The following is an 18,566-nucleotide window of genomic DNA, read 5'->3' on the forward strand; positions in this document are numbered from 1 at the left end:
AAAATAAAGCATTTTTTACAATTAGGCCGGGGAGTGAGGACTTCAAGATCTGAAACCATTATAAATTAAGCCCTGGTACATACAAAATTTTACATAGATAAAATAAAAGGATCAAATTAAAACGTAATAGATAAAAACAAGAACAAAATAAAATGGACGTGTCGCTCAAATATCAAAAGAAAACAAAGCAGAAAAGATACGAGGAAGGATTAGTGATTCCCAGAAAACAGAACGAATACTAACTAAATTTTAAAGTTAATAAAATAAATAGTAATGCAAAGACCGAAAAAGTGCCAGTTTTGAAAGACATTTGATAGTTCAATGTTTTAATCCTTTAATATAAATAAAAAGTTGAAATCTGAAAATGGCACATGTGAGGGTGTACGTAGATGTTATAATTGAAAAAGTTTAAGGATGCTGAACTCCCAAAAACGATATTTTAACCTAACTTTATAAGATTTGTCCAACTGACTGGCAAGAAATTGTGACCCCATATAGTATTTATCAAATAGATTATCAAGTACAATAAATGGCAACAGAGAAATGGACCAAAAATACACGACGTCACAAGTGTCAAATATAACAAGGAAAGCAAAATTTACTCACATTAGTTGACATGTTTTCCAAGATTAAATAAAAAAGTTTAAAACCAGAAAATAAAGAACACATAAAATTGCACTTATTTTACTGTAAGATAAGCACTTATATCTAAAATTATCACTATTATTAATAATTTTGTCGGACACAAAAACTAAGTTGACACTTGTGACGTAAGAATACAGCTGTACTGAGAGTGTACAAATACTGCGTTGCCATCTATTGTACTTAACAATCTATTTGATGAACACGAGTTCTCTATAAATCTAATTTGATATGAAGCGCCCATAAATTGAAGGNATAGATTATAATAATAATAGATAAATATAGATTATAATAATAATAGATAAACATAAATTATAACAATGATAAATTAATATACATTGGGCATAATACGCCATCTTTTAAACTAATTATTTTGAGTACAGATATATACTTTTCAAAGCAAAATATGAAAAATGTTACATTTGAGAAAAGGTTCCCGAAATACAGGGTTACTCACAAAGAATGAGATTTTAGCGGCGACTGTATAGATTATGTTCAGACATTTTTTTATGACATTGACGGTGATCCCTAAAATTGTAAACTAATTGCTCTCCGCCAAATCAAATCAATATCTAAGATTTTTGAAAAAGTTTAAACCTCAGAATATCAGACCTAAAGTGTTGAAGGTCGTCATTCAAGTCTCCTCCTGTGTGTGTATACCTGTATTTAATCACTAAGTTACCTGCTGAAAATGAAAAGAGTCTACCCGGAGTAGAATAAAAAACCAAAATATCAACTAAAGAAAGTATTGAAAATATTAATTTAATTGCCATTATCATTTTTATCATCATAATTATTATCATTATCGTCGATCATTATCAATGTCATTTTTACTATCATAATTATACTATAATGATATCACTTAGCTATCAATTTTTTCGATTTTTCTATTCATTATCATAATCATAATAAAAAATAACAAATAAATAACATCAATAAAATCATTATAAAAATAACTATTATCATGACATAATTATATTAATTTATAATTTTTTCGATTTTTCAATTTGTTATCATAATTATTATCATGATAATACTATATTAAGTTTTTAAAAAATAGTTTTTTCTGTTGAACAAAATTTCGATTTTTCTATTTGTTATCATAACTTTTATCATGATATTACTATATTTAGCTTCTTTATTGCCAATTTTTCTTTTTATAGAATAATTATAATTAATTACCTGAGTCCAAATAAAAACTTTAAGAAATAATTCTTTTCCCTTTCTTCTCTGTAGTATTTTAAACATTTCATCTAAATTCATGATCATAAGGAATTGTGTACACTGTACACTGTACATGTACAAAGTTACAATTACAATTACAGTTTCCAATAGCCACTGTATACAGTAGGGGCTAGTGGAAACTATGGAATAGGAAGACGACATTGAAACAATCTTATGTGTATTAAATGTTGTTTTACAGGTATCTTGAAAATCAATTTATTTAGTGAAAAGAGTTTGTATTCACTGCATAATTTCATTGAACTCATAGATAAATAACAATACAGAACACTAGATGTCGTCTTTTTAAGATTTAGGGGTGACGTTCACAATAACCCTAAGGCAGAAGCCCAAAGAAGTTACGCGTATGCTGTGTTGAATGACAAAACCCTTAAAAGCCTTTTCTGATCAAATATGAATTAGATATCAATGTGTATGATTTCCAAAACTGATTATTTTCAATTGTGGCTTCTCTGGAAAATTCTCTTGCGCATTTATAATGCAGGAAAACCAATAGGAATTATCACAATTAAGAACTTATAAACCTAGAAAAACGATAATATCTTCCACATTATTGATCAGATCAAGGTTTCAAGGGTACCGTTGTGAATCGGGTATTGTCATCCTTGCATGAAGGGTCACTTGAAATTACGCCTACAGTCCCTTTAACATCTCAAGATTTTAAATGTTTACCCCAGCCCTATTTTAAATCCTGAAACTGCCGTCGTCACTTATTGAGTAAAATGGGTCTGTTTACATGGAACAATTACTGTGTCTCATATTTAATGGACTATTAAAAGTCATAACTTGAGTCTAAAAGTCGAATTCCTATTCCAGAGCTTCCTGATTCTCACTGTATAGCGAATATACATATCACTAAAGCAATAAGTGTGTATAGTTCACTGTAATAATATCCAAAGATATTCACTAAATATGAGGTGCAATCAAGTTATTTATAAAAGTGTAAAAATCACCTTTAATTTCCTTAAATAACATTGTTGACGTAAGTACATATATATATATATATATTACGCGCTTTCCTTAGAACCAACAACTACATATGTGTAATATACAGGTATAAAATAATGGTACACACACACCTTCTATCTGTCTATATATCTATCTATCTATCTAGCTATATTTCAATAGAAACTGCAAGCACAAAAGCGTAACACCTTTTTCAACTCGAAATAAAAAATAAAAATAAAAATAAAAATAAAACAGGACAGGAAGTTATTATACTAATTAAGAGGGTTTTAATTACAATATTCAACGGAAGGACTGCTTCTAAAAATCTCAGGTGAACAATAATTATCGGAATGCCTGGTCCCGGGAAAATGAATTTCCCTTCCGTCTCTCCTGCAGTCATCTGTTACGGTTCAATGGCAAGCTCAGAATTAGAAAATAATTCGTTCAAAACACATTCAGGTTGTTAGACAAGAAACATAATATAGACATACAGTGAGAGTTAACAAACATGAAGCATAATGTAAATATACAGTGAGAGTTAATAAGCATGAAACATAATATAAACATACAGTGAGAGTTAATAAACATGAACAAACATACAGTGAGAGTTAATAAACATGAAACATGAACAAACATACAGTGAGAGTTAATAAGCATGAAACATAATATAAACATACAGTGAGAGTTAATAAACATGAAACATGAACAAACATACAGTGAGAGTTAATAAACATGAAACATGAACAAACATACAGTGAGAGTTAATAAATATAAAAAAGAATATAAACATACAGTGAGAGTTAATAAACATAAAACAGAATATAAACATACAGTGAGAGTTAATAAACATAAAACATAATTTAAACATACAGTGAGAGTTAAAAAACATGAAACATAAACAAACATACAGTGAGAGTTAATAAATATAAAACAGAATATTAACATACAGTGAGAGTTAATAAACATAAAACATAATATAAACATACAGTGAGAGTTAATAGACATAAAACATAATTTAAACATACAGTGAGAGTTAATAAACACGGAACATGATCAAACATTACAGTTAAAAAACATAAATCATTATCTAAACATAAAGTGTGAGTTAAATACATGGAACATAAAGATGTAAATACAGTGAGAGTTAATAAACATGAAACAGGAGCTAAACATTTACAGTGAGAGTTAATAAACATGAACCATAAACATTAAATTAAGTATATACATATGCGAAAGTCACTAAAAAAATAAATCAATAGTTTGCAGAGAAAATGCAGAAAATGTCAAGAAAAGGTTTGAAAAAGAACCAAAGTTAGGAAGGAAATGCGGGAAAATGGGATTTGTTCGCGGGCGATCTTTTTTCTTCTTCGTTTTCTTTGTTTGCACATTCACACAGTTTATTCTTTATATATATTCAGGTTAGATTTCAGTAAATTTATTTTGTACAAATAATATATTTGTTTTTGTGATGTCTGTTATCACAGTACATTCCAGTTTATTTCATGTACCGGGCCGAATTTCAACTAGCCAATGCAAGTAGTAAAAATATAGACTATATTAGGAGAAACGGGATTGTACAGCCAAATGAATGATTCCCTTCTGAAGAAATTTATGTGATATACGTCTTTATTTTTTTTGTAATATGTCTAACATACATCTTTGTTTTTTTCATATGTCTAATTTACGTCTTTATTTTTGTAATTTGTCTGATATACGTCTTGATTGTTTTTTTATCTGTCCAATATACGTCTTTAATTTTGTGATATGTCCGATATACGTCTTGATTGTTTTTGTGATATGTCTAGTAGGTTGGTCGATTTACATACTTTTTCAACCTAGAGGGGCAGTTGGCAAAGTTGGTCAGAACTATTTAAAACCCTCTGGGAGCTTAGGTTTTTCGTTTTCTCAAAAAATTAGTTATTTACCGACCAAACAAAATTTCTTCAAAATATGCCAATAAGAGTATCAAAGATCCGTTTTAAAACACTGGATTCAGAGAAGTCGATTTCAAGTAGATTTGTTAATTATTTAACCAATTAAAGACAAACAACTGTTTTTTTAGTGAAAATTTAGAAAAATCCCATAAAAACTCGTATTTGGCCATAAATCAAACAATTATACATATATCAAAAAAACTTCTAATTTTCAAAATATTTTTGGGTTTTAAAAATGACTTTTTTGCGAAAATGGCCGCGCGATCGCCATTTTGAAAGATTTTTGATTATTTTTTTTTGCAAAGTTCTTAAAATATTTAGGTGCAAGTATCATTAGGCCCTCAAGCTTGGTTCCAAGCCCAAATGTCTAGTATTGTCTTTTTTGTTTTGTTTTTAGTGATAAATCTGATATACGTCTTTGTTTTTGTGATCGTTCTAGTATATGTCTTTTTTGTGATATGTCAGATTAAGTCTTTGATTTTGTAATATGTCTAGTATATATTTTTTATGTGATATGTCTAATATATGATTTTGTGATATGTCAAATATACTTCTTTGTTTTTGTAATTTGTCTTATATATACGTTTTCATTTTTGTGATTTGTCCAGTATACGTGTTTGCAAGTTGTCTAATATACGTCTTTGTTTTTGTGATTTGTCTAATATACGTCTTAGTTCTTGTGATATGTCTAATATTAGTCTCTTGTGAAGGACTTAATGAACGCCAATGTTCTTTAGAGTGTCTAAATTGACGTCTTTGTGTGAATCCAGCGAACAAATCTCTACGCCTATGTTTATGCTATTATGTGATATCCATATTCAAAATTACGTTTGTGTGATTTTTGTATTCCAGAATTTCTTTTTATGAAAAAGAAGTAAAATTTTTAATTACTTTTTTATTAAATTTAAATTATTTCAGTTAACTATGCCGGAGTTCACAGCAATACTAATAGGAAAGCAAAAATTAACGAATACATTTAGTGTTTAATCAATCTCATTTAAAAATTACAAAATTATCTTTGTAAACGAAAAATAAAATAACTATTTTAGAAGTACATTTATTGCTTCTAGTTGTAAATACATGATAAATAAAGAGTGTATAAAAGGAGAGGAAGTTGAGAAGGTCTTCTCCGGTTCCAGGGTCCGACACAACTGATTTGCGGATTTCCTAATCCTCTTTCGGGGATTTCATATCCTCTACACTATTCAAATTAACCACTAAGATTTCTTCACTACCTTTCATACGAAGTGTATGAACCAAGTTCCCTTTTAAATTATCATAAATATTTTTTTCTAAAATCTTTTATGCAATTGTTTTTTTTTTTAATGTTTTTCTTTAAAAACATGTTTACCAAGTAAGACGACAATGCCTGATTTAAAGCGACCCTTGCAACCTTAATCTGATGAGAAAGGAATTGAGTCTTTGCAACAAATTCTGATTTTCTAATCTTTATCTTTGGTACCCGAGGTTGCAGACCTTTGATATTTCAAACTATAACTATAACTTCTGTTAGATTACATAACCTAAGTTTGAAATTTCAAAGGTTTCTACCATCAGGTTGCAAAGATATGTGGAAAAGAAAAAAAAATTGTGGCAAAGACTCAGTTTCTTTAGAAGATAAAGACTGAGTCAAAAAGTGTTAGATTCCGATAATTTTTCAATGTTTCTTAAAAACAAGAAATGCACAAGTCACTCTTGCAGAGAAACCGCCAAAAAAAAATAAAATTTAAAAAACATGGATATCTAATTATTACTTGGTAAGACAAAGCATTTAAGGGTTCCGTTGTAAATCGGACTTTGCCTTTTTTTCAGGAAAGTTTATTTGAAATTACCAGTGCTTTAAATCCTTTAAATCAAAACCCAATGAGAATTATTTTTGCTTTATCGCAGTGAGCACTCGGTGTTATTTACCACGTCTAGACAACTACATCTAGCGGACACTTTTAGAATCAACACATCACTGCTCCAGCCTACACCAAGTCACATTCAAGTCATAAATGCAACTGTCACAGCTAGTCAAAGAAAAAATATGTTTCTAGAGTCCGAAGTAGAAAATAAGCCTTCTGTACATAGAAACAATAGTCAACTTGTACATTACGATTCCAGTACTTTTGAACACAGTGAGTATAACAACTTTGTACATAGAGAGCATGACAAATCTGTACATAGAAAACATGAAGTATCTGTACATAGAGAGCATGACAAATCTGTGCATAGAAACTATAAAGAATTTGAACATAGAAAGCAAAGCCAACTTGTTGACACATCTGCTGACTATGGAAAACCTATTAAAAATAAATGTCAGGTAAAAGAAAAAATATATTACATATTTTTTATAAGACTTCAGAGACGACAGCAAGAGTCTTTTCTCTTACAACTATCACTTCCCTGAGGTTGTAAACCATTGGAAGGCTAAATTGAAGGCAGAACACCAAATCTAACATTCAGATCGTAATATTAAAATAGTTTTCGGTCGTCTTTTTAGTCGCATCTTTTATGTATATTGAATAACACTGTATATTTTTCCTGCCATAACTTTATCATTAAAAAATCTCATTGGCACAAAATGAAATTTGTACAAAATTTCATTGTCTTTTAATATTTGCAATATTATTTTACACAAGAATGAGACTTCAGAGTGGACTGTACAGAATTTAATAAGACTTTTTTTCTTACATTCGGGGTTTCCTCACAGACTTCAGCCAAATCTTCTGATATGCCATTTAAAGACTAGATAAAAACAGAAATTCGAATTGAACCTTTTTATTGCTAAATCATTTCATTTAAGTCTTATCTTTTGTGGGTAACCCTGATTTCATGATATCAGTATGTTTCTTTTTAGAAAAAAAAACAATATTTATTAATTTTTTAGGGACATGATGTGCCCGAGTTTTCTGTGTTGGTGTCATGTTTTCAACCTTCACTCACTATTCCTGGTTTTAAATCTTGGATAGGTAGAATTTACCAAATAGATTCTAGTACATACAATAGATGTAGAATTTGTCCACTCTCAGTACAGCTGTATTCTCACGTCACAAGTGTCAATTCAGTTTTTGTGTCAGACAAAATTATTAATAATATTGATAAGTTTAGAATAAAGTGTTTATCTTATAGTGAAATAAGTGCAATTTTTATGTGTTCTTTTATTTCTGTATTTACACTTTTTTATTTAATCTTGGAAAACATGTCCGCTAATGTGAGAAAATTTCATTTTGTTTTTATATTTGACGCTTGTGACGTCGTGCATAGTTGGTCTATTTCTCTGTTGCCACCTATTGTACTTGATAATCTATTTGGGATTTACTCGTAAAAGAATAATATTACAAAGAGATAAAGACACTATCCCTACTGTTTAAAACAAAGTATGTCCGCTTCACGTCAGAACCCTTTAAACTTTACTTATCCAATAGTGTTGTAGATGTCGTCATTTTTATAGTTGGAGTGTTAGAATTTAACACTCCATTCTTTCTGTTAAATAGAATCCTTGATGAAAATAATCAATTTTCAAAGTTAAGAACATAGATATCATCTACATTCTTGTTCAATGTTCAAACATGCCTGAAGGGACTGTAAGTATATATATATACACTAAACAAGGTGTCCCCCTTAACTCCATCATTTTTAAAGATATCTAAGTTCTCTGAGAAGCTAATGAAAGATGTGAATGGCACGTTTGTAAATTTACTGAAACATAAAAGATTTTTTTTTAATAAATGTTCGCAAGTATCTCTTGGAATCTGGAATGCATATTGCTCAACAATCATCTTTAGCTCAGGAATTATTTAGATTTCCTCTTTTTGACTTGGCCACTGCAGCCCCCCAGAAGTAAAAATAACAGATTATCAAAAGTGCCAATCTTATCTTTTAATAGCTTTCGAGAAAACTTAGATAGCTTTAAAAATGACGGAGTTATTAGCGTTTGAAAATTCGCAATAAAAAAACCCCACCCTGTACAAGATTCTTTCTTGCTCGATCATCTAGTGAGTCAGATGAAGACTAAATATAAGATTAGGTTTCTTCAGGTTCACAGTCACGTAGTTAAAGACATGGTTGGTAGAGTAACCAATCATATTTATTTCTTCAGAGCTGAACACTTTAGAATAGGATATCCTTAATCCCGATCAGTTAATTATTTGGAGAATAACAAGAGGAAAACAAGCATTTTTTAATAATAAGAATAGGAAAAAGAGTGAATCAAGCATTAATCCCGATATCCACCAAAAGTTTCCAGTTTAGGACAAATGTTTAAACTGAAAAATACATATTTTTAGATATACGATTGACAATTTTTAAGAGAGTATATAAATAAATACGAAAATTGACAAACCTGAAAGGTTTACATACCATTGACACTCGGATGATGGAATAACTCCTACAGTCAAATGATACAATGAGTATATTTTGAACTTTGCAGTACGCTTCGTTTACCAAAACAAAAAAACCTGTTTATAAAAAACAGTTACTATTAAGGATTGTGAAATTTACATTTACAAGTATGAAAAAGTATAACCTTAATTGGTTTGGAAATTTCCATATACTAGAAATTCAAGGCGCTTCGCGCCCTTCTTTCTAGCCTTAGAGGCCGCTTCGCGCCCATCTTCTAAATTAATTGTGAAAATGTTCTCTTTTTGTACATCGTAAACCAAAACAAAAATAATGCGCGGATTTTCACAAAAAATTTCGTGGATTTTCAAAAATTTGATGAAGATCGAATTTTGATAGAGACAAATATTTGAAATTTTGATCATTCATAAACATTCCCTAGGGTCCCTAGATGTCCCACAAAAAAATTGGGCCCGATCGGTTCAGCCGTTTTGACGTTTATTGGATACAAAAAGACAGACAGACAGACAGACAAACAGACAGACAAGCCAAATTTATATATAGATCTCGAAATGAAATGCACCAAACATTCAGTTTTCAAATTCAATGAGATCCAGATTCATATTTAAGTCTCAACCTTCGTGAGTAGCATTTACAAAAGGGGTTATTACAACTAGGATTGTTAATCTTAAAAAAAAAAATTTTCAACCGTTTTTTGTTAGAATTGCTTTTATCGTTTTCTGTTGCTTTCATTAAACGAACAAATTAACGATCGTAAATTAACATTTTCGTGTTCAATTGGTTTTCTGTCAAAGTTTTCTGCACATATTTTCTCACAGAGTCAAAATTTGTCGTAATGTGTAAGAAAAGCTAATTGCTTTTCTTACACATTACGACATTAGAAAACAATTTGGAATTTCGTAAAAGTTCAGAATTTTGTGGAACTCTGCAATAACGAAGCAAAAGCAAACCAACTAGTATTTTCTTGTATTGTCAAGGAGATCAGATTACTGAGCTGGTTGTGGAGAGAAGGTCAGGAGGACAGATTTCTACCAAAATATCTTGTTCTAGCTTCAGAGCAGGTTCAGATCATTACAACGCAACTAGCGAGGTAAAATATTAATTTCTCGATGAGAAATCTTATTAATTTCTGTTCATCATGTAGCATAAAAGACTTTTAAAAGTTTATTTCTTAACAAAAATGTTTAAATCATAAATATTTTACTGTGAAATCCATTTTACTAAAATATAACTGTCATATAAAAAATGTTATTAGTATCTTTAGTATCAAACAACTTATTAAATTATGAAAGAAGATATTTTAAACTATTCACCAACTGTCAAGTTTCGTCACTCGTGGGACACCCTGTATTTACTAAACCTTCAGACTGATCGTATTCTGAATTGAGAAAGGAAAACTCATCTCACATCTCACATAACAAACAATGATGAATAAAATTCAGTTTGTTTTGAAATCTTGATTGTTTATAGATTTCACAGTTTTCAAAGCTAAATAATCCTTTTAATTAATCTGATAAAAAAATTTTCGGCGCAACGACATTTAATTTAACCTGCCTTCGTTAATACGTCATTTGCTCTCTCACAACGATATTTCGCCATAACGCTATAACTGCTATAGCCTATGGTGCCTCAAAAGGCTTGTCAAAAACCTAAACAGTATTTCATAGAAAAAAAAAAATTTATAGAGGAAATTTTATAGAGATCTAACTCCGTGGTCTAAAATGGGTAAAGAGCAAATATTCAAAAAAGTAAGTTCTATCGTAGTTTTGGTTTAATTTGATTTGGATTTAGCGTTTTGTTCCTTCTCCCTTTCTTCCCAGAGGAAAGCATGAACCTCAAAATACGCAGGTCAACATATAATTACTAATCTCTGTTTGCATGTATGTCCGATCATAACTTATGAACCCCTTGACCGGTTTGGTTCAAATTTTGATTAGCGAACATAGTAGAACCACGGTAATGTTCTTGTCCGGTTTAAAATTCTAAGTTGAATCGGAGGGTTTCAATCGAAAAGAAAAAATCGTTTCGCGAAATTTTTTTTCACAAAAAAATGCGTTTTTTTTTATAACAAATGCAAAATTTTAGCGAAAAAGTTTTGAAAATTCATCAAAAAAGACTAAATTTTGAGAATACAAGACTTATTTTCAAATAGGGATTAATGGATTGATGGATTAACACAAAATATAAATATAGATTTAAGAACGACTATGAAACATCAGACAATTCATAGATTTGCTTGAAAATACTTTCTCGACCGTTAAGATCTTTTTCTTAAAACACTAATTAAAGTCTACTACAGGAAGAACCAAAATAATTCGGAAACTTAAATTAATAGCTAATGAAATCAAATTCTATTCATCAAACATGTATTAAAGTAAAGGAGAAGAACTTATTAATATAACATTAAACTTCAAATATTGAGTTATCAGAGCAGAGAATTCCACAAGTTCTTTTGAGCAATTAATAGTTGCAGCTTTAATTCATGGGTTTCGCGAAATTTTCGTATTTTGCATTTTCTCAAAAAAAAAATTTCGCTTCATTTATTTTCGCGAAAAAATGCGAAATTTCGGATCACATCCTGGAAAAAGATGAATTTCTTTAAGATTTACTGATTTTTTAAAAATTATTTCTCTTATTGGTTTCGTTTTTTTATGTTAAAACTTGATGAACCATTCAGAGAGAGGGGAATTTTTTATTTATCAATTTATCAATTTTTCAACAGTTAAGATTTTTGAGAGCAAAAGATTTTTTTTTGCAGGAAGCCAAAATGTTGCGGATCCGGATCCTTAACACTGCTTTAAACCAATTGTAATCATTACAAGCTAATCAGCTCATTCTGGGCCATACCCCTGGGTTAAGACTGATACCCCTGTATACTTACTAAACTATTGAAGATTGTAATTTTTAAGTAGTTTGCGACACAAAATTTTACGGTCGGCCATTTTTTGTTTTAAAAAATTAACAAGTTCTTACAGTGTAAACAAGACAACAATGTAAAAGGAAGATGACAATATAGCAATAATTTAGTGTATGTGATGTTGTTTCAAAACAAACAATTTTACTATAACACTTATTAAATCACTATTTATGTGCCTTAAGGTCACTTGGCTTTATATAGTTGAATTCTAAAAGTCGTCTTCCCATTTCCGATTTTTCTGGCTAACACTGAAGGTTTTTTTTCTCGAATACAATTGAGCAAGATGTTTGAGTTTTTAAAGAATTGAGATAAATATCTTTAATTTTAGTGAGGAAAGAATATACAGGGATATTTTACAAACAGATATTCAAGAAAAAGAAGAGCATTTTATACAGCTACAGGTACTGCACTTAGTATATATATATATATACAAAACAGGGTGTCCCACTTAACATTGAATTTAAAGGTGACATTTACCAAGTACACAGTCTGAATTAGTGTTAGATGTAATACTGCAGCTAGGTGTCCAATTGTACAGGTTTTTTATGTTAATTTTCAAACGCTAATAACTCCATCTAAGTTCTCTGAGAAGCTAATGAAAGATGTGATTAGCACGTTTGTAAATTTACTAAAACATAAAAGGAACATTATATATACAAATAGATTTTTTAAATAAATGTTCGAAAGTATTTCTTGGAATCTGGAAAGCATATCGCTCAACAATCATCTGTAGCTCAGGAATTATTTAGATTTCCTCTTGTTGACTTCGGCCTCTGCAGCCCCCCAGAAGTAAAAATAACAGATTATCAAAAGTGCCAATCTTATATTTTAATAGCTTTCGAGAGAACTTAGATAGCTTTACTACAAGGATTGTTAATCTTTAAAAAAAAATACTTTTTCTTCAAACTTCCAAAGTTTCCAAACCGTTATCTGTTAAAGTTGTCTACATATATTTTCTCTCAGTGTGTAAGAAAAGCAAATAATTAGAAAACAATTTGGAATTTCGTAAAAGTTCAGAATTTTGTGGAACTCTGCAATAACGAAGCAAAAGCAAACCGACTAGTATTTTCTTGTATTGTCAGGAGATCAGATTACTGAGCTGGTTGTGGAGAGAAGGTCAGGAGGACAGATTTCTACCAAAATATCTTGTTCTAGCTTCAGAGCAGGTTCAGATCCATACAACGCAACTAGCGAGGTAGAATATTAATTTCTCGATGAGAAATCTTATTAATTTCTGTTCATCATGCCAACATTTTAAAAACACAATCGGATCGACTGTCGATGCAGATTGATTCTCAACCTGGTCCTGAGTGAACATGATAAAATATTTTTTTCTATCTGAAAATTGATAGTTTTCGAGAGCGGATCTCCTTCACAGAACAAGTTCCGAATTTTTAAAGCAGAGGCAAGGAATTAAATTGACAGTTGATCTTTTTAAAGCTGAAATATTGAAAATTTAAAGGGTACTTTTGTTCATCTGACATGTCTCGTAATATTGGAGAATCACTTTAAACCACGCCGACAGTCCTTTTTAGAGTTTGTGACTTAAGATCACTAGACCAATTTGTTTAGATTATTTGAAAAAGAGAAGTATGCTTGTAACCGTATCTACGGAACATTGAGAAGAAAAGTATCTCTGCCTAAACCTCATCCTTACTCCTGGTCCTGGTCAACCTTACCTTCCTTCCTAGCTGGGAATATGAGAATACTAACATCTGATACTATACCAAGGTATTCGTCTAACCCTACCTTCCTTCCTAGCTGGGAATATGAGAATACTAACATCTGATACTATACCAAGGTATTCGTCTGACCCTCCTATGGTGCCTNTAATTCAAGAACCTTTCCATGAACAAAATGGAAAAATTAAATTTTTTATAAACTTTTAACTACGATTACACTTACTATGTATAACACTTCATTCTAATTTTCAAATCGATATCTTCTTGTTACCCTGTAACCCTTGGATTCTTAAAATTTGATTTTTTAATCTAGCAGCCTGGTAAAATTTATGGTTAGAATTATCAGTAGGGAACTCGGGCACATAGATTCAGCCTGCTTATAAACTGTATTATCAGTTTTCAAGACATCTAGTGGACTTAGTGTCGCAACGCCTTGGGTTACCGTCCTAACTCACTTATTCTTTTCTGTAGCCCTATACATGTACATTTTTGTTATCTTTGGTTTTTAAGAAGTAATAAGCAAAATTCTCATTGATTTTAGCTTGAGAGCGTGAGATTATAAAATCAAAATAAGATCATAATTTAGGCTTATACAAAGAGTTAAAGATTACCATTGGACCTAGGCATGGAACTTTTAAATAAAAAATCTATCAAAAATTAAGTTAAAAGTCCCTTTAAGAAATTATTCAGGAAATTATGTTTAGACTCCTTGTGGCAGCTGGTGAGGTTCCTCTGCTGACCCCAGGCGAGATCTGGTTAACCGGCATAGTGGCGCAACACGCCAGGGTCATTTCAGTTGCTGTACAGTGGGAATAATAGCTGTATACTGTACAGTCATCTAAGTTGAAGTAAACATTTGGAAAAATAGCAGTACACTGTACAGTAAAGGGCTGATCTCATTTGCAGTACATTGGGAGTAGTAGCAGTACACTGTACAACAATGGATTGTCTTAGTTGCTGAACACTGTACAGTGTACAGTAAAGTAGCGGGTAATCTCAGTTGCTGTCCGTAGGACAAAACTGTACATTACAGGCTACTTAATGTACTGTGTACATAACAGGCTACTTGATGTACAGCGTACATAACAGGCTACTAGATGTGTACTGTTCTGTGTACATTTGTAAAAGTCAGCATACAAAATTTTACATTTTCCGCTCAAAAACTCAGGATTCTAAATTATTACATTGTAGAAATAAATATATAAGTAATAATAAAATTTACAAACAAAAAAATAAATAACTCTGCTCAAAACCCTGTACAAGAAGTAAATTTTGTTAAAAATAAATAAAATTTATTTGTAAATTTTGAAATACAATACACGATTATCAAATTTCTTTAAAAATAAATATTTATTTGTGAAAATTTTAAAATTTTTGTTGTAATCTGATTTTCTTTTTATTTTCTTCATAAATGTCAATTTCAACAAGATAAGGATGACTCGTGAAAATGACAAATGAATGACATATATGACATATATGACATAATAGCTATTTATTATAAATTTAACATTTTTCAATTTGAATAGACTTTGCTTTCAGGAGAATAAAAACCTTTGGAAGAAAATTTGCCATTTCAAAAATTAACAACTTAGTAAAATGAGCTACAGCTGCTTAACAATTAATAGTTTTGAAAGTAATACTGAATAACTTTGTGAATATTTTATTTTGAGGATTTCTCAAGCTCTCATTGGTCGAATTGGAAAACACCCATTGATTAAATCTTCAAGCTCTATCCAATGAAAGAAGCGTCTTTTTGATTTGTATAACATTTGCGTAAAATCTTTTATCGTGTGAAGAGACTTAGTTCAAGATTCATGGAAGTTCGTAGTAAGATTTTGACTCCACTGGAGACCACTCTGGTGGGAATTCATTTTCACTGGAGGTAATGTTGAATAGATGGAGAATAGTAGCACTCAACTCCAGTTAAATCTTGAACACCGCCAATAGTAGGGTTGGTCGATTTTGGAACCAAGCTTGAGGGCCGAATGACATACCTGCGAATAAATATTTGGAGAACTTTGAAAAAAAATTAATCAAAATTTTTTTAATGTTGAGCGTAAGGCCATTTTTACAAAAAAAAATCGAAAGCTATGAACCCAGGGAATACAGTAGCAGCAACAAATCCATTGTTTGGCCTTCTAATGACCTGAATGACCTCCAAAAATAAAAATATTTTAACTATGGATTTATGCACATCAATTAAAAGCTAGGAACCCCAGGAATACAGGAGCAGCAACGAATCCAGTGTTTGACCTTCTGGATTCGTTGCTGCTAATGTATTCCCTGGGTTATTAGTGTTCGTTTGATATGCATATAGCCATAGTTAAAACATTTCATTTTAAAGATCATTTTAGGTCAATAAAGGTGGTAAGAGGTCATTAAAGGGTTAAACACTGGATTCGTTGCTGCTCCTGTATTCCCTGGGTTCCTTGCTTTCGTTTGATATGCATATAGCCATAGTTAAAAATTTTCATTATGGAGGTCATTTAGATCATTAGATGTCGTAAGAGGTCATTAGAAGGTCAGACACTGGATTTTTTGCTGCTCCTGCATAAAGACATAGTTGAAATATTTTCTATTTGTGGAGGTCATTAGAGGTCATTAGAGGTCATTTAAATTCAATTTTATTTTATTTTAGGAATCTCGATCACTACTTAGGCGTGCAGCTAAAATTTTGAAGATTTGAACCAAAAATTATTATAAAGGCAGCCCCCCCCCTACATCAAATAGGACATCTCCCAACAAACCCTTTTGAAAACTAATTATTTTTAACTGTGGCTTCTCTGCAATTGCCCGCGCATTTCTACTGCAGAAAAACATAAAGTAACTCAAAATCAAAACTAAAAAAAACAACTGTATTTTTCAAACTTTTGATCAAATAATGGTTTCCAGGGATCCGTTGGGAAACGGGCATTGCCCTTTTTAGCACGGGGGTGATTTGAAATTACGCTTTTAGTTTCCTTAAAGAGACTAACAACGTGATTTGAAGTGTCACCTGAGTTAACCAGCCGGGCAGAGCTGAGTCAGCCTAACCGGACCGTCTCGGCTGCATGAAGCTATCAGTAAATCTCCGCTCACAAACTTAGACTAAATTGGATATATACTATAAAGAAGCTATAAATTGGATATATACTGTAAAGTAGCTATAAATTGGATATATACTATGAAGTAGCTATAAAGTAGTTGTGTTTTATGTCGTCTTCCTATTTAAATGGGAAGACGACCGTTAGACTCAAGTTTTGATTTAGAATAGTCAAGTAACATAAAAGACAGCAACCGTGCAAACCATAAAAAATGGATAAAAGAAAGTAAGACTAAAAGAATAGATAAAAGAAAGTAAGAACAAAAAGATGGATAAATCAAATTAAAAACGAAAGGATGGATATGAGAAAATATGAATGAATGAATGAAAAAAATGGAAAGTTTACCTGAAAAACGTTCTCCCTGTATCATGTAGGAAAGGATACAAATCCCAGATCTTTACCATCAGATCATCTGACTCTGAAGCTATCCTGCTCACTGCACCATACACCAGTCAGATGCATTCAATGCAGAATTATTTTATACATTTTTCAGACCAAAACTTTTGAATTTTATACGTGTTTTATCGAATCTCCTCCCCTGACAGTTAGCCAAACCTTTCTTTAAATCATTTCTTAATTTTCTCTTGGTGAACTTCTCGTTTATCCCCGCAATATGACTTTAATCATTCAACTGAAGTTTACGTTGTGGAAATCTAATTCAGCCGATGTGGCTTAGCGCTATCCCAACCAAAAGATTTAACCCTTTTTAAAACAAGCTAATTACATTTTCTCACTCATCAATCAAATGATGAAAGCACAAGGTATTATGCAAATATAAAAAATTATAAAAAGAAAAAAATTCTGATAAAAATAAGTGGAATTATGGTTTTTCTGTCTGGCTAAAATCTGATGCATTAACACAAACCTTCATGCCCTTCCAGCTTAGAGTACAGACAAAACCTTAAATAGTAAACTAATAAAAATAATAAAAATATAGTTTTATTTGACACGAAGGATAATTATAATTCTTATAATTATAATTCCTGCTTACTTCCTACTTTAGTAAAAAATGTTCGGAAGGAATAATTTTCATTACACAACTTGCTGGTAACGGGAAGTCTACGATTGGATAAAGAAAAGAAGAATGAACATGAAACAAACAAAAGGATAAATGTATGAAATGATGGTCGAAAGGATGAAAAAAAGAACAGATGGAGAAATGAAAGGAAAGAAAGTATTAAAGGATGTGAAAAGGAAAGGAATTGTTGTTGTTGATAAAAATCTAACCTTTTGACAGTTTCCTCTTGAAGGTTTGAGTTGACCCGAAGCCAATACGTAATTCATAACCCTCACGGAGCAGGTTCAAGTACGGAGCCGGAGCAGGTCTATCCAGGAGTTTACACGCTTTATTTCGTAGCCTAACCTCAGTTTTATCCTCCTGCATTAGCACTAACGTCATTGGTCATGATGTCATGGTCAATGGTCATGGTGTCATGATCATTGTCATGGTCATCCTTATCGTAATGATCATACAGTTCATGTGGTTCAGGTGATCAAGAAAGATGGTGAAGAAGAAGTAAAGTTTAAAAAACTCAAATTATCTCACAGAAAAATTAGTGTGATATACTGCGTATAATTTGTAAATATTTACATGAATTGTACACTTTAAACTCGCTTTTAGGCTGAAAGGGACTGACGAAGGAATTGTTTAAATTCCACTCTATGTATAATCTATTCTCTTTGGAGATAGCTCCTTAAATAAAGTTCACAGGTCCTGTCATCATTGTTTTATGCAATAAAATACCTGGTCTTGAAGTCGATATTTTCTGAGAGA

The 18,566-nt window shown here is 31.1% G+C and overlaps 3 protein-coding genes across 4 annotated transcripts; 2 read left to right on the forward strand and 1 right to left on the reverse strand.

Moving 5' to 3' along the window:
- The first annotated feature begins 3,835 nt into the window (after window positions 1–3,835).
- On the forward strand, window positions 3,836–10,212 carry LOC111710175 (uncharacterized). The gene is made up of 5 exons (XM_023484231.1): window positions 3,836–4,250; window positions 5,685–5,718; window positions 6,657–7,071; window positions 7,639–7,720; window positions 10,088–10,212. Exons 1-5 carry the CDS (start codon window positions 4,166–4,168, stop codon window positions 10,210–10,212), a joined length of 741 nt encoding a protein of 246 aa, XP_023339999.1. The 5' UTR covers window positions 3,836–4,165.
- Window positions 10,213–10,905: 693 nt separating this feature from the next.
- Window positions 10,906–14,958, forward strand: LOC111710180 (uncharacterized). The gene is made up of 5 exons (XM_023484237.1): window positions 10,906–10,958; window positions 12,356–12,428; window positions 13,110–13,222; window positions 13,600–13,758; window positions 14,414–14,958. Exons 1-5 carry the CDS (start codon window positions 10,939–10,941, stop codon window positions 14,523–14,525), a joined length of 477 nt encoding a protein of 158 aa, XP_023340005.1. The 5' UTR covers window positions 10,906–10,938; the 3' UTR covers window positions 14,526–14,958.
- A 356-nt stretch (window positions 14,959–15,314) lies between these two features.
- On the reverse strand, window positions 15,315–18,530 carry LOC111710184 (uncharacterized). Of its 2 annotated transcripts, XR_002767011.1 has the most exons (5): window positions 18,020–18,530; window positions 17,658–17,692; window positions 17,138–17,241; window positions 16,705–16,796; window positions 15,315–15,703 (listed from the first exon to the last, which is right to left on the reverse strand). XR_002767011.1 is itself a non-coding variant. In XM_023484241.1 (4 exons), exons 1-4 carry the CDS (start codon window positions 18,189–18,191, stop codon window positions 15,583–15,585), a joined length of 432 nt encoding a protein of 143 aa, XP_023340009.1. In that variant the 5' UTR covers window positions 18,192–18,530; the 3' UTR covers window positions 15,315–15,582. The 2 variants fall into 2 exon arrangements, 1 of the variants encoding a protein (XP_023340009.1); XM_023484241.1 differs by lacking the exon at window positions 16,705–16,796.
- Between the last annotated feature and the right edge of the window lie 36 nt (window positions 18,531–18,566).

Source organism: Eurytemora carolleeae, unplaced genomic scaffold, assembly GCF_000591075.1.
Source record: "Eurytemora carolleeae unplaced genomic scaffold, Eaff_2.0 scaffold1037, whole genome shotgun sequence".
NCBI classification, from domain to species: Eukaryota; Metazoa; Arthropoda; class Copepoda; order Calanoida; family Temoridae; genus Eurytemora; species Eurytemora carolleeae.